Source organism: Myxocyprinus asiaticus, chromosome 29 (genome assembly GCF_019703515.2).
Source record: "Myxocyprinus asiaticus isolate MX2 ecotype Aquarium Trade chromosome 29, UBuf_Myxa_2, whole genome shotgun sequence".
In the NCBI taxonomy this organism is placed as follows: domain Eukaryota; kingdom Metazoa; phylum Chordata; class Actinopteri; order Cypriniformes; family Catostomidae; genus Myxocyprinus; species Myxocyprinus asiaticus.
The window spans coordinates 33,730,880-33,748,693 of NC_059372.1; the positions used below are offsets into that span (position 1 = coordinate 33,730,880).

Here is a 17,814-nt window from a genome sequence, read left to right on the forward strand (position 1 = left end):
AAAACATTACCTGGTGATATATAATATCCTCAATTTGGTAAATATAGTCTATACATCTTAATTTGGTAAATACTTAATTATAGAGCATTCTAACTGAGCAAATTCTCTGTCATTTCAAAATAAGAGTCCCAAAATAAGTAAGTGTATTCCAGGCTTGTTTAACGTTAAAAGTCCTGCCTCTGCATAATGCACCAAATCTTAATTTTTTTCTGGTTATTATTGGGATATGATTGCACAATAAACTGCATCTGGAATTTTGTTAATTTTGGATTGTTGTAGCCTCTACGTCTGTCCCCGTCTAAGTAAGGAAAGACTACAAAATTTTAACTTTCTTTAAATCAATAAAAAAAAAAAAACTATCTGCCGATTAATCGGTTAACGGCCTTTTCCACCACCTTAGTTATCGGTATCAGCAAAATCCACTATTGGCTGACCTCTAGTTCCTGAAGCTCAACTGGTAGAGCACGGCACTTGCAACCCCAAGATCATGTGTTCGATACCCAGGGAGCACACACACTGAAAAAATGCCTACCTTAAATGCACTGCAAGTCGCATTTATCCCAAATGCATAAATATAAATGTAATGAACATCTGTCACTGTCACCAACTATTTCATGGTCATAACTTTTCTAACAAAGCAAAATATCTTGCTTATTTGTTCCAAACAAAACTCTTGATATCTTTTAAAAATTGTCAACCCCAGCACAATATTTGTGTTACTATGGCACTCACCCAGTGGAATAGGCTTCACCACCAGCTGAGTAAAGAATTTCAGCTCAACCTCTTGGAAGAGATTGGAGGGTGGTCGGCCCCGCCTCTTTGCTGCGCTGGATCTCGAGTGCAGACGAGATGGCCCACTGCCCCTCCTGCGCCTCCTACCGGCCCTGGGAGCTGGAGTGGAGCACACCTGAGGTGGTGGAACTGTAGTCTGCAACTGTGGGCAGGACTGTGGACACAGAGAGAAGCGATTAGGATGAGAAAAGTATATTGTAAGGTTTGACATTATTACAAAATATTGGCTACTTAGCTATTAACAATATCATGTAAAAGTGAATCTTATTTTGCACCCCAAAAAATCTAAAGAATACAAGTAATTATATTTTGCATGCAGAATTGCCTATTTTAGGACCCCTTTCACGCATCGATAATCGGAAAAATTCCCCAGTGATTTTATATATATATATATATATATATATATATATATATATATATATATATATATATATATATATATATATATATATATATATATATATATACACACACACACATACATACACACACACACAGTATATACAGGTGCATCTCAATAAATTAGAATGTCGTGGAAAAGTTCATTTATTTCAGTAATTCAACTCAAATTGTGAAACTCGTGTATTAAATTCAATGCACACAGACTGAAGTAGTTTAAGTCTTTGGTTCTTTTAATTGTGATGATTTTGGCTCACATTTAACAAAAACCCACCAATTCACTATCTCAAAAAATTAGAATACATCACAAGACCAATAAAAAAAAACATTTTTAGTGAATTGTTGGCCTTCTGGAAAGTATGTTCATTTACTGTATATGTACTCAATACTTGGTAGGGGCTCCTTTTGCTTTAATTACTGCCTCAATTCGGCGTGGCATGGAGGTGATCAGTTTGTGGCACTGCTGAGGTGGTATGGAAGCCCAGGTTTCTTTGACAGTGGCCTTCAGCTCATCTGAATTTTTTGGTCTCTTGTTTCTCATTTTCCTCTTGACAATACCCCACAGATTCTCTATGGGGTTCAGGTCTGGTGAGTTTGCTGGCCAGTCAAGCACACCAACACCATGGTCATTTAACCAACTTTTGGTGCTTTTGGCAGTGTGGGCAGGTGCCAAATCCTGCTGGAAAATGAAATCAGCATCTTTAAAAAGCTGGTCAGCAGAAGGAAGCATGAAGTGCTCCAAAATTTCTTGGTAAACGGGTGCAGTGACTTTGATTTTCAAAAAACCCAATGGACCAACACCAGCAGATGACATTGCACCCCAAAATCATCACAGACTGTGGAAACTTAACACTGGACTTCAAGCAACTTGGGCTATGAGCTTCTCCACCCTTCCTCCAGACTCTAGGACCTTGGTTTCCAAATGAAATACAAAACTTGCTCTCATCTGAAAAGAGGACTGTGGACCACTGGGCAACAGTCCAGTTCTTCTTCTCCTTAGCCCAGGTAAGACGCCTCTGATGTTGTCTGTGGTTCAGGAGTGGCTTAACAAGAGGAATACGACAACTGTAGCCAAATTCCTTGACATGTCTGTGTGTGGTGGCTCTTGATGCCTTGACTCCAGCCTCAGTCCATTCCTTGTGAAGTTCACCCAAATTCTTGAATCGATTTTGCTTGACAATCCTCATAAGGCTGCGGTTCTCTCGGTTGGTTGTGCATCTTTTTCTTCCACACTTTTTCCTTCCACTCAACTTTCTGTTAACATGCTTGGATACAGCTCTCTGTGAACAGCCAGCTTCTTTGGCAATGAATGTTTGTGGCTTACCCTCCTTGTGAAGGGTGTCAATGATTGTCTTCTGGACAAATGTCAGATCAGCAGTCTTCCCCATGATTGTGTAGCCTAGTGAACCAAACTGAGAGACCATTTTGAAGGCTCAGGAAACCTTTGCAGGTGTTTTGAGTTGATTAGTTGATTGGCATGTCACCATATTCTAATTTTTTGAGAGAGTGAATTGGTGGGTTTTTGTTAAATGTGAGCCAAAATCATCACAATTAAAAGAACCAAAGACTTAAACTACTTCAGTCTGTGTGCACTGAACTTATTTAATACACGAGTTTCACAATTTGAGTTGAATTACTGAAATAAATGAACTTTTCCACGACATTCTAATTTATTGAGATGCACCTGTATATCAGCATTTTTTCATATATACATTGGGATGCTTGTTCCACAATAGTCTTTGTGTCTTTAAATACAGATGAGCCAAAACATTATGACCAACTGACTAATATGCTTTTGGTCCTCTGCGTGCCGCCAAAACAGTGCCAACCCCTGAAGTTATCCTGTAGGCTCTGGGTTACTGATCAGAAGGTCGGGGGTTCAAGCCCCAGCACTGCCAAGATGCCACTGTTGGGCCCTTGAGCAAGGCCCTTGACCCTATCTGCTCCAGGGGCGCTGTATCATAGCTGACCCTGCACTCTGACCCCAGCCTAGCTGGGATATGTGAAAAAAGAAGAATTTCACCATATATGTGCAAATGTATAATGTGTGATAAATAAAGAAAATTATTATTATAATTATTAGTATCTGGCACCAAGGCATTAGCAGCAGATCCTTCAAGTCCTGCAAGTTGCGAGGTGGAGCTACCATGGATCGGATTTGTTGGTCCAGCACATTCCACAGATGTTCAATCTGATTGAGTTCTGGGGAAATTGGAGGCCAGGACAACACCTTGAACTCTTCATCCAGTTCCTCAAACCATTTCCGAACAATGTGTGCAGTGTGGCAGGGCGCATTATCCTGCTGAAAGAGGCCACTGCCATCAGAGAATACCATTGCCATGAAGGGGTGTACCTGGTCTGCAACGATGTTTAGGTTGGTGGCACGTGTCAAACTGACATCCACGTGAATGGCCAGATCCCAGGGTTTCCCAGCAGAACATTGCCCAGAGCATCACACTCTCTCAACCAGTTTGTCGTCTTCCCACAGTGCATCCTTAAGCCATCACTTCCCCTCATGGCAAATGGCACAAATGTACACGGCCGTCAACGTGACGTAAAAGAAAACGGGACTCATCCAACCAGGCAACCTTCTTCCACTGCTCCAAGTTCCTGTTCCGCCGCTCACGTGCCCATTGTAGGCACTTTTGATGGTGGACAGGGGTCCAAACTAGAGTTAAATACAGGTATCTCCTGACCTCCTCACAATTCTTGACATGCACACCCAGTGTTGTTGTTTCCACCATCTCCTGTTGTTCATCTGCTTGCACTTCATCGTGAAAGCAACAGCTCATTTGTGAGTGTTGCCACCTTGTGGACCCACTAATTAGTGCAAACAATTACAGGCACGCACTGCACGTTCAGAGTACGCACGGTTTAAAACATCTGGCCGCACACATTCAGTCCTTGAGCACTTTGTTGATGACATTAAATTGATATTACGCATCCTGTCCGCATTCGTGCAAAACCGAAGTATACTCTAGCCTTAAACCCCCTCCCCCCAAAATTACGCCAAAGCAAAAAAATCTCACTCACCACTATAATGTGTCCAGGCGTTTTACTTTTAATTTGCTTGCAATTTCCATTATTCTCATGATTTTTTACTTACAATCAGCATAAATTATATTCAATACACCAAATACTACTATAATGTATAAATAATTTAACATATATTTTTTTTCACAATAAAGTAAATACAAATTTTGATTAATGGGGTGCCTAAATGTCTTGAAAATTACGTCACAATGCAAAAATCTTGTCTTTAAGCAAAATATGATTTCTTATTTCGATTTTGGGATGATATATGACCTCGACATGTTTGTCACCTTGTATTGCACACAAAGAATTTTTAACCAGATGAGTTGAAGCAGTAATCAAATGCTTTTCAAGGTGCATTCATATTACCAAAATGCAAATAATATGTAAAAACTTTGGATGAAAGCTACTACTGGCTTTTTGCAAAGGTATGAGGCCCTATTAAGAAAGCCACATTTGTGAGCAAAAAGCATGTTTACATAAATATTTTAATATACATGCTTTCTGCCCATGGTTTCTTGGTAATAAGTAGCCTTAAAGTTGATGGGTAAATCCTGGTCCTGTTTTCCAATTTACACATGTAATATTCAAATCTTAAAGGAACATTCCATAACATTTGGGCTTTTTTTTAAAGAAAAAGATGGAGGACTCAAAATAAATTGTGGAAATCAACATTATGCCACAAATGCTGTCAATTGAGCTTAACTTGTATTGAACCTGGAATATTCCTTTAATTCCTTTAAAATGCTCTAGAGCAAGCAAGCTCCAGTACTGACCTGTGTGTAAAGAGGCTGCAGTGGAGGTGCGGTAAGTGGGGTAGATTTCAGCGGGACTGGAGTGTCATTAGTGGGTGATGCAGCAGTCTCAGAAATTTTCACACATGGCTGAGAGAGAGAAGCCTCATCACATGGATCTTTAGGTAACAGATTGAACCACTGGCCTTGTTTGTCTGCTAGCTCCTTCACCCTGTCCTCTGGTTGGCTGTTATCATCATCGCCCTGCCCGGCTCCAGACGCTGCAATTGGTGCACTATTGGTAGCCGTGTGCAGTGATTGGTCGAGAAAAGCCTGGAAGGCGGTCTGAGTGAGATCCTGCACGGGGGAGTTAAGGCCCGAATCCTCACCTCCTGATCTGCTGCTACGGCGGCGCCGTCGGTTCTTAGCAGCTCGGAGGTGGAGCTCCACTTCAGGTTTGATCTTCCGTGGGCGTCCCCGTCCTCGGGGGCTGCTCATCAGGGATGCCTCCCCTGGTAGAGGATCCGCCTCTGTAGGGGAAAGCTTGGATGATGGACGAGAAGAGGGGAGGGTCTGGGATGTGTTGAGTACTGGAGACAGGGGAAGCTCTATTTTTATCTCTGATTTCACTGGGCTCACAGGTTCATCACTGACCAGAACATCACCTAAAGCTGCAAACAAGGAAATAATTGTAAATAAGTGTGGAAACAAGAAAACCCAAGTAGAAAAGCCACTAAAAACCCAATAAAGAGCAATCTGTTGGCAAAGGGCCTGGGAAAGGCAATGGTCAAAATTGCCCTGTCTCAAATGTTACACTTGATGTGGACTTGTGGTCTCAGATTGCATAACTACACCATTAAGCCGGCAAAAAAGCTTTTTTTCTCTAATGATGGCCATTCAAAAGTAGCAGTGTAATTTGACAAAATAAAATGTAATAAAAAAATATCTGTATAGATATCCCTTTTTAGATATTTTCAAATAAATGGCCCATAAAGTTCAAAAGACCACAGGGTGTCCCATTTGTCATTGTATGATTCAAAAGTTAGTCTTACATCTGCAAGGACTGAGAATGGCATGCTACAAGTTTCCACTCACCCAAGATATCCTCGGCTCCCTCCACAAGCACACATCCCATGTAAGGCAGCAGCATGTACCTGCGACGGTACCGATCCTGTCCGAGAGACACTGCCCGCATAGAATGAGACGACTGTAGCAGCTTCTTACGGAAAAACACCTGACGCTGAGATACAGGAGAAAACATTATTGTTACTTCAATAAACAAAGAGCAGCCAACAGATTCTACTTCAAATTGTACTATTTAAATTGAGTTTATACATTTACCAGTCGGGCTGGGATAATGTTGATTTAATACGTAATTGCAATTCTGTATTGCTATTTAATGTAGTTGACGTGACAACTGTTTCACTCTTTTATACAGAATTTGCAGGTAAAAGGTAGCGATATGAAAATTTGTAGTTTTGCACAATCGACTAGTCATTGCGTTGTCTGAGCTATTATTCAACTAGTCAGTGTTAATTATGTATAATTAGGATGCACTATGTCCACGTGACCCCGATCAGATGCATTTCATAGGGTTATATGGACGCTAGGCACAGCCCTTTAACAGGTTAACTAATAGGGATGTGCTACAGTGGTCAAATCGAATAGTCGTCCAACAACTGATTAGCTGATTAGTGGGGTCGACTACTAACATTTACATTTTTATTTTTAATCCAGAGAAGCAACTCCTTGGTAAGCATTTTTGCCCGATTATAGCTTGCAGTGCTTAAGTGAATATTAGTCAGCACAGTAAAACCCTCTGCAAGAAGTTTCATCTCTTTAATGCTTTAGGTTCAGTCTTTTTATGTGCTGTTGTTACAGCCATCAAAGCGCTGCACCAACAACACATTACAAGATGATCACTGTCGGGCGTTAAATACTCAGCTATGAGTAAAGGCCCTGATATACTTCCGGATAAGTTCTTCTTCATTCAGGGAAAAAAATAAGTTTGAAACAGCCAAGCAACGGTATACTGTTTGTGAACATTCAGACACCAGCCACACCGCTGTGGAAGGCAATTAGAAGTACATTTAAATATGAGGACACTACATGTAAAACCTTAACTAATGTGACATTAAAATGTGATATCAATGAGTAGAATTCACACAAGATCAGTAAAAGATGCTATTTTATCTTAATAAAAAAATAAAATTGGGAATAAAATTCCCAATTTGGAATGCCCAGTTCCCAATGTGCTCTAAGTCCTCGTGGTGACGTAGTGACTCGCCTCAATCCGGGTGGCGGAAGACAAATCCCAGTTGCCTCCGTGTCGGAGACGTCAATCCACGCATTTTATCACGTGGCTTGCTGCGCGCATTACCGTGGAGACATAGTGCATGTGGAGGCTTCAAGCTATTCTCCGCGGCATCCACGCACACCTCAACACGCGCCCCACCGAGAGCTAACCACATTATAGCGACCACGAGGAAGTTATCCCATGTGACTCTACCCTCCCTAACAACCGGGCCAATTTGGTTGCTTAGGAGACCTGGCTGGAGTCACTCAGCACGCCCTGGATTCGAACTTGCGACTCCAGGGGTGATAGTAAGCGTCTTTACTCGCTGAGCTACCCAGGCCCCCCAAAGATGCTATTTTTAACCATTAAATGATGATTTAAATATATCTACAGTAGAAAATGTAAAATTTGGCTCGTTTACATTCTAAATTCATGGCACTAATGCACCTTGGAGAATTGGTAATATATGTACCATTTTTAAAGAAAACGTGAGCATGCAAAACACATTTCTTTTATTTCTTATGGGATTCATATTCAACTGTAGATTATAACTGAATGACAATCATAAAACATGGCAACATGAAAACAATGAAATGACCCCTGTTCAAAAGTCTGCATACCCTTAGTTCTTAATACTGTGTATTGCCCCCTTTAGCATCAATGACAGCGTGCAGTCTTTTGAAATAGTTGTCTATGAGGCCCCAAATTCTTGCAGGTGGTATAGCTGCCCATTCGTCTTGGCAAAATGCCTCCAGGTCATGCAAAGTCTTTGGTCGTCTTGCATGAACCGCACGTTTGAGATCTCCCCAGAGTGGCTCGATGATATTAAGGTCAGGAGACTGTGATGGCCACTCCAGAACCTTCACCTTTTTCTGCTGTAACCACTGGAGGGTCAACTTGGCCTTGTGCTTAGGGTCACTGTCGTGCTGGAATGTCCAAGAGCGTCCCATGCGCAGCTTTTTGCAGAAGAATGCAAATTGTCTGCCAGTATTTTCTGATAACATGCTGCATTCATCTTGCCATCAATTTTCACAAGATTCCCCGTGCCTTTAGAGCTCACACACCCCCAAAACACCAGTGAGCCACCACCATGCTTCACAGTGGGGATGGTATTCTTTTCACTATAGGCCTTGTTGACCCCTCTCCAAACATAGCACTTATGGTTGTGACCATAAAGCTCTATTTTGGTCTCGTCACTCCAAATTACAGTGTGCCAGAATCTGTGAGGTGTGTCAAGGTGTTGTCAGGCATATTGTAACCGGGCTTTTTTGTGGCATTGGCGCAGTAAAGGCTTCTTTCTGGCAACTCGAGCATGCAGCTCATTTTTGTTCAAGCATCGTCGTATTGTGCTCCTTGAAACAACCACACCGTCTTTTTCCAGAGCAGCCTGTATTTCTCCTGAGGTTACCTGTGGGTTTTTCTTTGTATCCCGAACAATTCTTCTGGCAGTTGTGGCTGAAATCTTTCTTGGTCTACCTGATCTTGGCTTGGTATCAAGAGATCCCCAAATTTTCCACTTCTTAATTAGTGATTGAACAGTACTGACTGGCATTTTCAAGGCTTTGGATATCTTTTTCCATCTTTATAAAGTTCCATTACCTTGTTACACAGGTCTTTTGACAGTTCTTTTCTGCTCACCATGGCTCAGTATCTAGCCTGCTCAGTGCATCCACGTGAGATCTAACAAACTCACTGACTATTTATACACAGACACTAATTGCAATTTAAAAAGCCACAGGTGTGGGAAATTAAACTTTAATTGCCATTTAAACCTGTGTGTGTCACCTTGTGTGTCTGTAACAAGGCTAAACATTCAAGGGTATGTAAACTTTTGATCAGGGCCATTTGGGTGATTTCTGTTACCATTATGATTTAAAAAGGAGCCAAACAACTATGTGATAATAAATGGCTACATATGATCACTATCTTTAAATAAAAAATAAAAAAAAATAAAATGTTTTGCATGATCAGTCATATTTTCAAAATCAATGCCAAAATTTTACAATTTCTGCCAGGATATGCAAACTTTTGAGCACAACTGTATATAGACCGTCATCATTATTATTCACATTTTAGCTTTTAAAAAATATATATAAATTCTACTTTATCAATTAACATGATGTAATAAAATAGCATATATTATTGATGATGAGCTGTGGGGGTGGAATAATTGTGACAATATCGTTTTTAAAAAAAAATGAGTGATCATAAAAATTTAATTTTGTTTTTTATTTAGTACTGCCTTGAAGCTAATTGACATAACAGATACTTGCATATATTCCACAAGACAACATATAAACTGAATGATCCTGTTCAAAAGTGTACTTTCCCTTGGCTCTTAATATGGTGTGTTGCTTTCTCGATGATCAGTGACTGTGTAATACTTGTTCATGAGTCCTTGCTTTGTCCTGAGCAGTGACGATGTCCACTTTTCTTAATCAAAATCCCACAACTACTGAACATTCTTTGGTTTCCCAGCATCCTCTGCACATTTGAGTTCTTCAGTGGCTATATAATATTGACATCCAGCTTTTCACACTTAGGACAACTGAGGGAATCATACACTATTATAAACCTTTACAAAAGGTGCAAACATTTATTGATGCTCAAAAAGGTAATGCAAGGACCAAGAACAATGGGGATGTAAACTTTTAAACAGGATGATTTGTGTAGAGTACATTTTGTGGTATGTAGCTGAAGGGCAGTACTACATAAAAAAAATATGATATTTTATCTCATATTTTTATACATTCTGAAAGGGGTGTGAAAACGTATAAGGGGGAATGCAAACTTCTGCACTTAACTGTATAAATACAGTAGTTTTTGAAAATGTACATTTAAATGTACAAATTCCATGTAGCCTATTCTATCCATATGATGTCATATTGTATGTGTCGGGTAAACATTTTAACACAAAATTTACAACACTGTAACCAAAAATTCAAAATACAGTCCCCATATCTCAACATTTAAGTGCTTGTACTATGTAAAAAGTAGCTGTCTGAATGTGACATTGTCTGATTTACCTCCGTGGCCATGGGGAAATGAACTTTCACAGTGACAGAAAACACGTTGCATTTTCACGTGTCGCACGAAGAAACGGATCAGCTTCTTTCAGCTCATAGTTGAAAATTTTTTTTATTAGGGCATTTTTAACTTGTGCTGACTGTCAGGACTACAAAGAGCATGAGCGCCAAGTGTCTGATGTCATTGCCATGGTAAACAGATACATTTCAAAATGAAAGTATCGTCAAGTAAACCTAAGACGCAACGAAATTGCTTCTCTTTGCTGCAAACAATACTTGAGACAATAGGAAAATGAGGATATTTAATTTCAGAAAAAAAAAATCAGATGAAAGCGGGACATCATTACACTTTAAAGAATTGTCGGGACACACCTCAGAAATGGGACGTCTGGTCAACCTACTTTAGAGGCATATGCGTTAAAAGGGTGACTCTTGTGAAAACAGTCTGAGGTAAAGTTGAACCAAAATCAGAGTTGACCTCATTAAATGCAGTTTAAATGTAACTGGAATATCACGCCTGAAACTAACGTGATGGTGACATTCAATGCATCCAATCCATGAGGTCAGTTTCCTTCAGAGTACATGTTCATGCGATACAACACAAATTAATGGATCTCTGTGCTTAAGTTAAACCACTACACAACTCAATATCTGACCAGTGGCTAATGACAGACATTTTGGTCACCTAGCACAAAATGTTGTCTTATGTGCGAGCTGTAACGGTGTATTATTGACATCTGGCAACAACTCAGGCACAGACCTTTGTTTTTACCCACCCCACTTGTCCCGTAAAAATCAAACTGAGATGTGATTGGCCACTTTTCATGTCGGTCAGATGGCGTCTTCCAATCTTGGGCGGTTTAAATATGTGTGCTGTGAGCCGGGGATATCGCAAATATAAAAGACATGTTTCTCAGACATGCTAAATGTATAGAAATGTTCAATTTTAATTTCAAGCAAGACTTCTCTATTATTATAAAATGTGGAAAACAGTAATAATAAAGAGCAAGTAAATGTGTCCAAACTTGTCTTTGGTAATCTTACCTTGGTCAGTTTATCAATCTGACGCTCCAGCTCAGCGACGCTGCAATTATTAGGGCTCTCAATCTGAGGAAAAATCACAACACTATTGAATCACACAGGTCACAAAACAGTTAAATCATGTCATCAGCTGGATAAAAAAAAAAAAAACGTGCGAAAAATAGCTCTAAAACAAAAGTTGCTTTTGCTTTGCAGAGATTCTTTAAGGTTTCAGTACCTCAGTTTGCTTGGGTTCCTCTTTGGGTTTGCGGCGTCTCCCTCTCTCCGACACACAGCTCTCCTCAATGCTCTCTTCCTCGGCTTCACCCACGCGAGCACTGCGCCTGCGCTCCTCAAAACACAGCTCCTCTTCTTGGCGACCAGTCTTCTGCATCAACGCAGCCTTCAGTCTGTACAAACAAACACAAACAAACAAGTAAATACTTGTGAGAAGTATAAAGCTGACCATTGGAGCGTCTTAAAGTGGACATATAATAAAAAACAGGATTTAATTAGCTCTTCTCAAACAGAAGAATTCAATGTGCGATGTTGACATTTTAAAAGGATAAAAACTCAAAGCGCCCTCCCCACCCAGATAATTTATAAAAATTAAGCAGAAATTTTCATGGTTGTGATGTTGCAACACGTGAAGAGGTTAGCCAATCATAATGGAGTACATCATAATTCAGCAATCATATCAATGGAATTGCAAAGACATTCTGTATACTTCTAGAAAATGGTCATCTAAAGCCAAAGTGCAAAACTGTTCTGGTGCAACCATTTTGTGTACTGCACCCTTAAGGATTCTGTTCAGCATGAGCAGCAGTTGATGTTTTTCTTCTTTCTTACAAACTTACTTTCGTAGTTTGCTTTCTATAATCCACTTGTTTTTCCTATAAGTTGCCATGTTCTCCAACGTGTTGTCAATCTCTCTGCAGAAACAAAGGTTGAAAATTTACTTCATATGTAGACCCGTCAAATGCTGTTAAATTACGTTCTTTTACCACTCTCATAATTTAATTCCTACCAACCTGGTGATTATGTTGCTGGCGTTGAGTTCCTCTACAAGAAAGACCAGTATGGAGGCTTTGACATCAGGGCTGAGGGTCTGGAAGCTCTTTGTGCGGAGACTATTACACACCTCCAACTCAAAGCCGTGAGCTTCCAGAAAGACCCGCAGCACCTCGGACACAGTGCCGTGGTTCAGCTCCAGATCAACCAGCTTCTCCCCCAGGATCTTCACAGACTGAGAGCGAAAGAGTCTACATTACTTACTGATGATTCAAATGCCTTAAGTAGCAGTTTTGTACATGGAAAAAAAATACAAAAATAAAAAAGACTTGTTTAAAATTAATACAATCATGTTCTGACTTACATTAGTTCCTGCTAAATAGTCTGTAGACAAATATACAGCTCTGGAGAAAATTAAGAGACCACTGCAAAATTATCAATTTCTCTGGATTTACTATTTATAGGTATGTGTTTGAATAAAATGAACATTTTTGTTTTATTCTATAAAGTACTGACAACATTTCTCCCAAATTCCAAATACAAATATTGTCATTTAGCGCATTTATTTGCAGAAAATGACAACTGGCCAAAATAACCTCAAATAATGCAAAGAAAACATGTTCATATTCATTTTTAAACAACACAATACTAACGTTTTAACTTAGGAAGAGTTCAGAAATCAGTATTTGGTGGAATAACCCTGATTTTCAATCACAGCTTTCATGTGTCTTGGCATGCTCTCTACCAGTCTTTCACATTGCTGTTGGGTGACTTTATGCCACTCCAGGTGCAAAAATCAAGCAGCTCAGCTTTGTTTGATGGCTTGTGGCCATCCATCTTCCTCTTGTTCACATTCCAGAGGTTTTCAATGGGGTTCAGGTCTGCAGATTGGGCTGGCCATGACAGGGTCTTGATCCCTATCCACACCTTGATTGACCTGGCTGTGTGGTATGGAGCATTGTCCTGCTGGAAAAACCAATCCTCAGAGTTGGGGAACATTGTCAGAGCAGAAGGAAGCAAGTTTTCTTCCAGGATAACCTTGTACGTGGCTTGATTCACGCGTCCTTCACAAAGACGAATATGCCTGATTTCAGCCTTGCTGAAGCACCCCCAGATCATCACCGATCCTCTACCTGGTTGTCTAATGGTTATTCAAAGACCTGGAGAGGTCTGCAAGCCACAGTGTCTTGCACCCACTGTGAAATTTGGTGGAGGATCGGTGATGATCTGGGGGTGCTTCAGCAAGGTTGAAATCAGGCATATTCGTCTTTGTGAAGGACGCGTGAATCAAGCCATGTACAAGGTTATTCTGGAAGAAAACTTGCTTCCTTCTGTTCTGACAATGTTCTCCAACTCTGAGGATTGTTTTTTTCCAGAAGGACAATGCTCCATACCACACAGCCAGGTCAATCAAGGTGTGAATGGAGGACCACCAGACCAAGACCCTGTCATGGCCAGCCCAAGAAGATGGATGGCCACAAGCCATCAAACAAAGCTGAGCTGCTTGAATTATTGCCAGGAGTGACATAAAGTCACCCAAATACTGATTTCTGAACTCTTCCTAAGTTAAAACGTTAGTGTTGTGTTGTTTAAAAACGAATATGAACTTTCTTTGCATTATTTGAGGTCTGAAAACACTGCATCTTTTTTGTTATTTTGTCCAGTTGTCATTTTCTGCAAATAAATGCTCTAAATGACAATATTTTTATTTGGAATTTGGGAGAAATGTTGTCAGTACTTTATAGAATAAAACAAAATTTGTATTTTACCCAAACGCATACCTATAAATGGTAAACCCAGAGAAACTGATAATTTTGCAGCGGTCTTTTTTCCAGAGCTGTATATGAAAAGTCATCAAATTATGGTAGTTAAATGTGTTGCAAACAGTGTTAATCTCAATGTTACCCAGTGAACTTAATTAAAGGGTTAATTGCCTCACTCAATCACATTTTACATATGTGAGATTAATCAGCTCTATCCACAATGAATCTAATAATACAGCTTACATCTGCAGACAATGAAGCAAATGAACAGGTGAACTTCAATTAAATTACATGCTAGTCAGAATGCGTAACTTGTGTAGTGAATAAGCTGTTTTTGTCAATTTATCAACTAAATGTTATTTTTGTTGATTAAATTATATGGCACTTAAATCAGTGCAAAACTGACTAAAATTAATGACATAAAAAATATTGACTACATTTAAAACACATTTTCATCAAAAAAAAAAAAGACTACAATAAATAAACGGTGAAAATTACCACAAGTTAAAAGTATTTTATTTAATCGTCTTCATGCATTGCGCTCTTGAAAACGTATAAAACAATCTGTTTTAAGTCATTTAACCTGCTACAGTTAAACAACTGAACTCGATACACTGATTTCACACTAAAGACAAACCTGGTAATAAGAGGGCAGTCCAGGATCATGCAGAGCAGCCTCCACCAGTTTCATGAGCAGATCCAGGAGCTCACCCTGGCTTTTCTCCAGGCCGAGAAGACCCTCCTGCAGAGTGCTCAGGCTGGGAATATCTTTGGGCACCTGGAGCCCCAGAATCTTCCCGTAACCATGGAGGAACTCAACTACCCTCAAACAGTTTGAGAAGGCCAAACCCGACAGCAGCAGTCCTGGTATCCGTGACAACGTTGGGAGGGGCTTCAGGAGGAGACAGGAGAGAACACATTAGTCGGGTTCACGACCCTTTTGAAAATACCGGTAAATTTTGCTCTGGCAATTTTCCTTAATGCAAAGTTGTATCATTAGTACCAATAAATGTCCTTTTTGATTGTATGAGTGAACAGCACATTTGGTATATTTACCAGTAAAAGCAACTTTTCTGTAAATTTTCCTGTAATTGACCTGGTTGCATGTGTGAACGGGGCTACTGAGCAAGGTTATAATAGTTTAAAATTTTTAATTTAGTTTTTATTTCTATTTCGTTTAAAAATTGTCTATTTTCTAAAATCATATTAAGTGATACATATAGAATGGGGAAAACAGGCATTCGTGCAACGTGGGTCGTATAGCTGGACACCCAAATGTACAGTTTGTAAATAATACTTATAATATTACAAATCTTAATTTTAATAAGAACAACTGAATTTCATTACTGATATAACAGTAGACTTGTCGCAACTCTGAAAACTGAACATCAAACAAAACCTATACCAATTCCAAATTAAATGTAAAACAAATTACTGACTGACGGTGCAAGACAGAATGAGTGAAAAGACTGTAGCTGTATCTGAAACCGCCCCCTATCCACTATATAGTGCACTATTTTGGGTGTCGGCCTCCGAATTCTGAGTGAGCCACTTGTTCCCTACTTTTGTTCATTCATTCTTACCCACAATGCACTCTAACGAGTGTGCAGGTGAGAGAGCACGAGTAAGTGAGTGGGCGAGAGAGATGCCAGTTTACTACTTCACTCCTGCAATGTTTTATTTCATGCTGAATGTAGTAAATTACTTTTTGACAAATCATTACTTGATTAAAATAACAAAATATAGACAGGCAAAACATACAGATACATTTAAAAATGTACTCTTTATTTATATTTATACAGAATTTTGCCATTATGAAGAATTTTTATTTACTAAATAATTCACTGAGGTGATATTTTAACTCAGGAGACTGCACACAGTGGAAATGATAACTCTGTGGATGATTTAAATATTCTGTTATAACATATAGGTTATGATAACTTTGGTGCTGTTATGGTTGGATGAGGGCGCTATGCGCCCAGAAACGCTAACTAGCTTGTATTGGAGTTTAAAGATATTTAAGAATAACAAATAAATACAATAATGTACATTTGATAAAATGTGCTTACTCTTTATATTAACATATTAAAAATGACAAACAGAATGAAGATTTATAGTATTAATATATTATTTCATAAGAATAACAAGGCCTAAGTATTTTTAAAGTTCATATGTGACGTTGTTTCAGTACAATACTGTACATTCTATATATATATATATTTTTTTTTTATATATTTTAATTTTTATTGAATAATGTGTATCTATATAGTAAAAAACAAAAAAAACAAAAAAACAAAAACAAAAACAGTGTATTGTATACTGTACAGTGTATGTTATTATTTGTATATTGTTGAGTGTAATTATGTGTATAACAGATGTTTAAATTGTGTTGTGTTAATTTGATGTTTTAAGTTGAGTGTAATTATGTGTATATTAGACTTTAAATTGTGTTGTGTTAATTTGATGTTATTGTAAATTGGTATATGTCTCATCACTGTCACGACTGCTATGTTGATCGGAACTGCACCCAAGAATTTCACACACCATTGCACTTGTGTATATGGCTGTGTGACAATAAAGTGATTTGATTTGATTTGTTTCTGCGACAGCCCCAGATGCTCAGAGTATATGTCAGCATCCGAATTCACTCACTCCTGAGATATAGTGCACTCACTGCCATTCACTATATAGGAAATAGTGAATGAGTGAATGATTTCCGACACAACTATTGTGTGTGTGTGTGTGTGTGTGTGTGGGCGGGGGGGGAGATATATATATATATATATATATATATAATACATTGCATTAAAATATGTAGCTAAATTCAATATACCTTCTTTTAGTATGTAAAATGTTATTTTATATTAATACATATTTTGCTTTATATGATTTTAACCACATTTTAGATATTTGTAAAATGTACAAATTCCATATAGCCTATTCTAGCCATATGATGTCGTATTGCAAGTGTAATAATGATATGACTTGTCAGTGCTTGAAATTTCTTGTCAGCTACACATTTTTATACAAAATTTGCAACATTGGAACTTAAGTTAAAATACAATTCCACATTTAAGTGCTTGTACTATTTAAAAAAAAAAAAATACAGCTGTATGAACATGACCCGCACTCTCTTATTTAACACTGTGGCCATGGGAAAGTGAACATTTACAGTGACAGCAAAACATTTGTAATTTGCGTTGATGACAGAGCAGCAGAGAGCGCCAAGTGCACAAGTAGTTGTCATGGTAACAGATAAATTCTGAGCGGATAGCTGCAAAACTAGAATGAAATTATCGTCAAATCATCGTGCAATGCAATAAAATATCTTCCCTTCCCTGCAATCGATACCAGACATGATACCAAGAAGGACGTTGAGGATTTTTAATAACAAAAAAAAACAAACAATGAGGCTAACAGCTGAAACCGGGACATTATTACATTTTTTGAGAAATGACGGGACACCCCTCTTAAAACCAGGACTGACAACCTGGTCACCCTACCTGATTTGCTTCTCTCCATGATGTTCTGCAGTGATTCCCTCCCGCTCTGTCTTTGCTACTGTAATGAGGGCAATAGGCATCTGCTAGTGCCATCACCACCTAGTGGCATCTTCATGTTAAGGTGATTAGGCGATTTAAAAACCTAATCGCAACAAAATGAAAACTAAATATTTTTTTTAATTATTTTTTTATTTTTTTTTTTCAGAGCCATGAAAATGTATTTTAATTAAGTTTCAG

At 38.8% G+C, this 17,814-nt stretch overlaps 1 protein-coding gene across 3 annotated transcripts in view; it reads right to left on the reverse strand.

Moving 5' to 3' along the window:
* Nucleotides 1-17,814, reverse strand: part of LOC127420515 (bromodomain adjacent to zinc finger domain protein 2A-like) — a 56,597-nt gene that overhangs the window by 12,822 nt on the left and 25,961 nt on the right. For all 3 annotated transcript variants that reach the window (XM_051662866.1, XM_051662864.1, XM_051662865.1), the window contains exons 14-21: nt 14,712-14,966; nt 12,332-12,546; nt 12,158-12,232; nt 11,539-11,710; nt 11,325-11,387; nt 6,054-6,198; nt 5,001-5,629; nt 733-946 (exon numbers count right to left, since the gene is read on the reverse strand). In XM_051662866.1, the coding sequence (XP_051518826.1) occupies nt 733-946; nt 5,001-5,629; nt 6,054-6,198; nt 11,325-11,387; nt 11,539-11,710; nt 12,158-12,232; nt 12,332-12,546; nt 14,712-14,966 (1,768 nt within the window). The remainder of the gene's footprint in view (nt 1-732; nt 947-5,000; nt 5,630-6,053; nt 6,199-11,324; nt 11,388-11,538; nt 11,711-12,157; nt 12,233-12,331; nt 12,547-14,711; nt 14,967-17,814) is intronic.